General features: G+C 42.6%; 1 protein-coding gene across 4 annotated transcripts in view; it reads right to left on the bottom strand.

Annotated features, from left to right (window-relative positions):
• Atg1 (serine/threonine-protein kinase unc-51-like protein Atg1) overlaps positions 1 to 5,000 on the bottom strand; it is a 299,200-nt gene that overhangs the window by 24,248 nt on the left and 269,952 nt on the right. For all 4 annotated transcript variants that reach the window (XM_070129216.1, XM_070129217.1, XM_070129214.1 and 1 more), the window contains one exon: positions 562 to 598. In XM_070129216.1, the coding sequence (XP_069985317.1) occupies positions 562 to 598 (37 nt within the window). The remainder of the gene's footprint in view (positions 1 to 561; positions 599 to 5,000) is intronic.

Raw genomic sequence — 5,000 nt, 5'->3', positions numbered from 1 at the left:
CATTATCATTACTGTTATCGTTATCATAAATTACCATAACTATTATCATTATTATTACTATTATCATTATCATTACTATCATCCTAATTATCAATAATATCATTATTGTTACTATAATTTTTATTATCATTATTATTATTATTATTATTATTATTATTATTATTATTATTATTATTATTATTATTATTATTATTATTATTATTATTATTATTATTATTATTATTATTATCATAGTTATTATTCATTATCAAATATCATTAGCAATAAAACAAAACTCAGAACAATAAACAAGAATTATCAGATAGAAGTCAAAACGATAATTCATAACCACATAAAAGTTTTTTTAAAAATATAGCCTGTCATTTTCAAAAATAAAGTCAGAATCATAATTACCAAACTTTGAATAGAATAAAACAAATATACATCACTATTTGATTTAAAATAACAATCAGTAAATAATAAATAGAAAATGATAATAATCATCAACCAGATATCGCAATGACAGTATTTCCTCATAACAAAGAAAAACAACTGCAACAATCAATCAACAACAGGACTCACCGTGTAGATAATCTGCCAAGTCTCCTCCGTTGCAGTACTGAAAAGATAAAAAAAAATACAATCAGACAATGATATACGAGGCCACGAACACCTGTCTCCCTACACACAAAGGTTGAGTCTATATATAACTTGAGAACATAAAGGTTAATATGACATGGAGGAAAAAATATATATAAATTATATAAAGAATAGCAAGACGAACAATAACAATGCCATCTTTTTTAGCGAAACCAATGGTCCATCTCGCCAATCTGTCCCCTCCGGGAGATATCTATCGTTAGAGCCTCCAGATAACAGCGTGGTCGTGTTGCAACTCATGGTCACTACCCCCCCCCCCCTTCCCCCGTGTATCTGCGTAAGACGGGTATCAGAGCTCATAGCAAACGCGTCTTTTCTTTGTTTACGTTCGTTCTTTGTTTACCTTTTCCTTTCGTAACCGCGCGAAAACCTGACAGATTTATCAAGGTATATCTCGAGAGGCCGTCGCATTTCGCTCAAGGGATTTTCCGGTACTGGGTTCTAGAAAGGTTCTTAATGCGTGGCACTGGCCCTTGGCACGCTATTGTAAGCCGTCCGGTCGGAGCGCGTAAGGTCGGAAACCGCGCGGCTGCGGGACCACGTGGGGAGATTGCGTCATAGGGCGGTGCGACGCAGAAGTAACCCAGCAGCGTAAACACTTCGAGGAAACAAGTCCCACGGTCGGGAGCGCAGTCGCTGTCAAAACCAGTTGTAGGGAGAAGCGCTGCGCAGGTCCGAATTACGTAGAGAGAAAAAAAATGGGAGGGGGGGGGGAGGAATCGAACAAAGAGAGAAAGGTCACGAAAAATGCGCTGCGACCGTCATTCCAGTTACCTATTCACGGCTTATGTAAAGTTCGGTTCATGGTTGGTCATGTTCCTTGAAGATTATAGCATTCATCCCCGACGCTCTCCGTAGCATGCGACGTCATCTTGCGCAAATACTTCCTTCTTTCTCTCCTTAAACACAAACTTAATGAAATATACACACTAACTCAACGAAATATACACACCAACTTAACGTTACATATACACCAACTTAACGAGATGCACACGCTAGGTGCAGTACACATGATGACGTACCCAATACAGAGAGAGAGAGAGAGAGAGAGAGAGAGAGAGAGAGAGAGAGAGAGAGAGAGGGAGGGAGGAAGAGAGAGAGAGAGAGAGAGAGAGAGAGAGAGAGAGAGAGAGAGAGAGAGAGAGAGAGAGAGAGAGAGAGAGAAGAGAGAGAGAAGAGACAGAGAAGAGACAGAGAAGAGAAAAGAGAGAGATAGAGAAGAGACAGAGAAGAGAAAAGAGAGAGAAAGAGGAAGAGATCCACCAGGCAAGCTTATTGCACCGCACCTTATCCCACGAAGAAACCTAGAACAAGCCATAAAAGAGACACGGAGCCACACCCACCCTCGAGTCCCGAACCCGCCCACGGCCCCGCGATCTGCCCCAGCCGTCGCCGTCGCCCTCAGAGGGACACTGACCTCGTGGACAAGTCCTGAAGAAGAGTTGTAATGCAAGGGTGGCAAGGGTGCACGCGCGAGGGAGAGGCGATTCTCGTCTTGCCTTTCCCTTCCCCTTTCTATTCTTCTCTTTTTCTTTTCTTTTCTATTTATTTCTTTTATTAATTTCCCTTTCCCTTCCTTACCGTTACCTGTTCCAGCGGAAACTTCACATACACACGTCTTTTGAGAGAGAGAGAGAAGAGAGAGAGAGAGAGAGAGAGAGAGAGAGAGAGAGAGAGAGAGAGAGAGAGAGAGAGAGAGAGAGAGAGAGAGAGAGAGAGAGAGAGAGAGAGAGATAGAGAGAGAGAGATAGACAGAGAGAGACAGAGAAGAGAAGAGAGGAGAGGAGAGGCGAGGAGAAGAGAAGAAAAAAAGAAGAGAGACGAGAAGAGAAGAGAAGAGAGAGACAGAGACAATATGTGCAAGACAAAGACAAGAAAACACCACACCACAAAACGGAGAACGAGAGAGACCGAGTGAGTGAGTGAGTGATCGAGCGAGCGAGTGAGTGAGTGTGCAGCATTTCGCTCAGTGAAGGACAGCTGCTCTTCTTGCGGGAGACACCTCGGTGCTGCGCGATTCTATTTGTGGCTTCTAGCTCTTTGTACGAGGGATGCTGTTCTTGTCGCTCATGCCCGCCTAACCTTTGCAGCTCGAGCACTTTTCGCTGTTCTATCACACTGTTATTGTTATATTTCTTTCATCAGCAGCAACATCCGCATTATTATGATTATTATCATTATTACTATCATTTTAACTATTACTATTATTATTATCATTATTATCAGCATTATCATTAGTATCATCATCATCATCATCATCATCATCATCATCATCATCATCATTATTATCATTATTATTACTATTATCATGTCTAATATATTCCACTTTATTCGCCTTCAGTGCCCGAGAAATATGAAACATACCCGAAAAACAACAACTAACACGCGACGACAAAAACAAATTAATACAAGCAAATGCATAAAACAAAGAGGAAATCTATTATATTTAAAGAAGCAGGATAATACGGCCAAATATCTACAAGGACAAGCAAGTTTTTCTTGCTTTTGTCATTGCCGATGCGGGGGCGGGGGAGAGGGAGGGGGAGGGGTGTGGTCCACACTTATCAAGTTGAGAAAATCATCATCTCTCTCTCTCTCGAAGAAGAAGAAGAAGAAGAAGAAGAAGAAGAACAACAACAACAACAACAACAACAACAACAACAACAACAACAACAACAACAACAACAACAACAACAACAACAACAACAAGAACAAGAAGAAATAATAATAATATAAATCTCAAACAAGTAAAATAAAAGCAAAACCCTTCTCGTTTACGCTTTGTGCCTATCCTTCCCCCATACTCACCCCTATACCCACCAATCCCCCATCTACCCCGTCAGCTAAAAGGTGGGCATCCCGGGGGCACCATTACACAATGAGCAATAAAAAGGAGGCCAGCCATCACCCAGGGGCACTCGCACCACGGGGGAAAGTGAAGGCATGGACGAGTCTTGATGGCCGGCTGTAATACACGTAATAATAATAATGGTAATAATAATACACGAATTCATACACAGAGATAAAAGTGCGGATTGACATACCAACGTAGATGAGGAAGATACAAATACAAGCAAGAATACACACACAAAAAAAAGAGACAAGCAAGCAAACAAACGAACACACTAACATACAAACGAACACACACAAACACACACGCACAATCCTTTGGCCAACCCACAATGAAAACACGCCAACACCCCCCACCCCCACCCCCACCCCACCCCCACCCGTTCCCCTGAAATAGAACAAACATCACAACATACTTCAAGAAGCTGCCAAGAGAATGCAATAAAAGTACAAGAAAGGAAGCAGTGTCGGTTTCAAAAAGACGCAACCAAACAAGAAGACAAAGACAAAAGGAGACAGAGAGAATAATTGACAAACATGCAAAATTGACAAAGATACACAGATAGACAGACATCCAAACACACAGAAAATCAAAAAGACAGACACAGTCACAGACAGATACACAAATACAGACACACACACACACACATACACGCACGCACACAGACACACACACACACGCACAGAGACACACACACATAGACACACACACACACACACACACACACACACACAGAGAGAGAGAGAGAGAGAGAGAGAGAGAGAGAGAGAGAGAGAGAGAGAGAGAGAGAGAGAGAGAGAGAGAGAGAGAGAGAGAGAGAGAGAGAGAGAGAGAGAGAGAGAGAGAGAGAGAGAGACAGAGACAGAGAGAGACCCAAAAGGAAAGTGGAGGCACGCCGCAAGGGGCAACTCCGCCTTCGGCCACCACAGCGCACGCCCTCAGCGCCACCTCCTGACGCGGGCGGGGAAACGGGGTCTCGGAGGGGGAAGTGACGAGGAAAAAATAGAGAAAGGAGGAAGTAGTGGAAAAAAGAAAAGGGGGAAAACGAAAGGTGGGGAGAGGGGAAAGAAGGAGAAAGGGCTGGAAAGAGAGGAGAGGAAAGAAGGAGGAAGAACAAGGGCAGGGAGAGGAGAGGAATACAGAAGAGTTAAGGAGAGGCGAGAGAAGAATTGAGAAAAAAGAGAGGAGGAGAGGAATAGAGAAAAGGGTTAAGGGGTGGAGAGGAAAGGAGAGAAATAGAGAAGGGTTGAGGATAGCAGAGGAATAGAGAGAAGAGTTGAGGAGGAGAGGAGAGGAAAAGAAAAGAGTTGAGGAGGAGAGGAGAAGAGAGGAAAAGAGCCGAGGAGAAAAGAGAAATAAGAAACAGAATATACGACAGAAACAGATCCAATCAGAGCGCTAATGTCACGACTGCTTGCAAGCGAAGTAGAGAGTAGAAAGTTAAAAAAATTATATATAATGATTTGCAGTGGGTGGTTCCCCCTCCCCCACCCCCTCTCTCTTTCTCTCT

The sequence above is a fragment of the Penaeus vannamei genome, chromosome 13 (genome assembly GCF_042767895.1).
Source record: "Penaeus vannamei isolate JL-2024 chromosome 13, ASM4276789v1, whole genome shotgun sequence".
Lineage (NCBI taxonomy): Eukaryota > Metazoa > Arthropoda > Malacostraca > Decapoda > Penaeidae > Penaeus > Penaeus vannamei.
The sequence above is the reverse complement of the archived record's forward strand: the minus strand, read 5'-3'. Positions and strand labels throughout refer to the sequence as shown.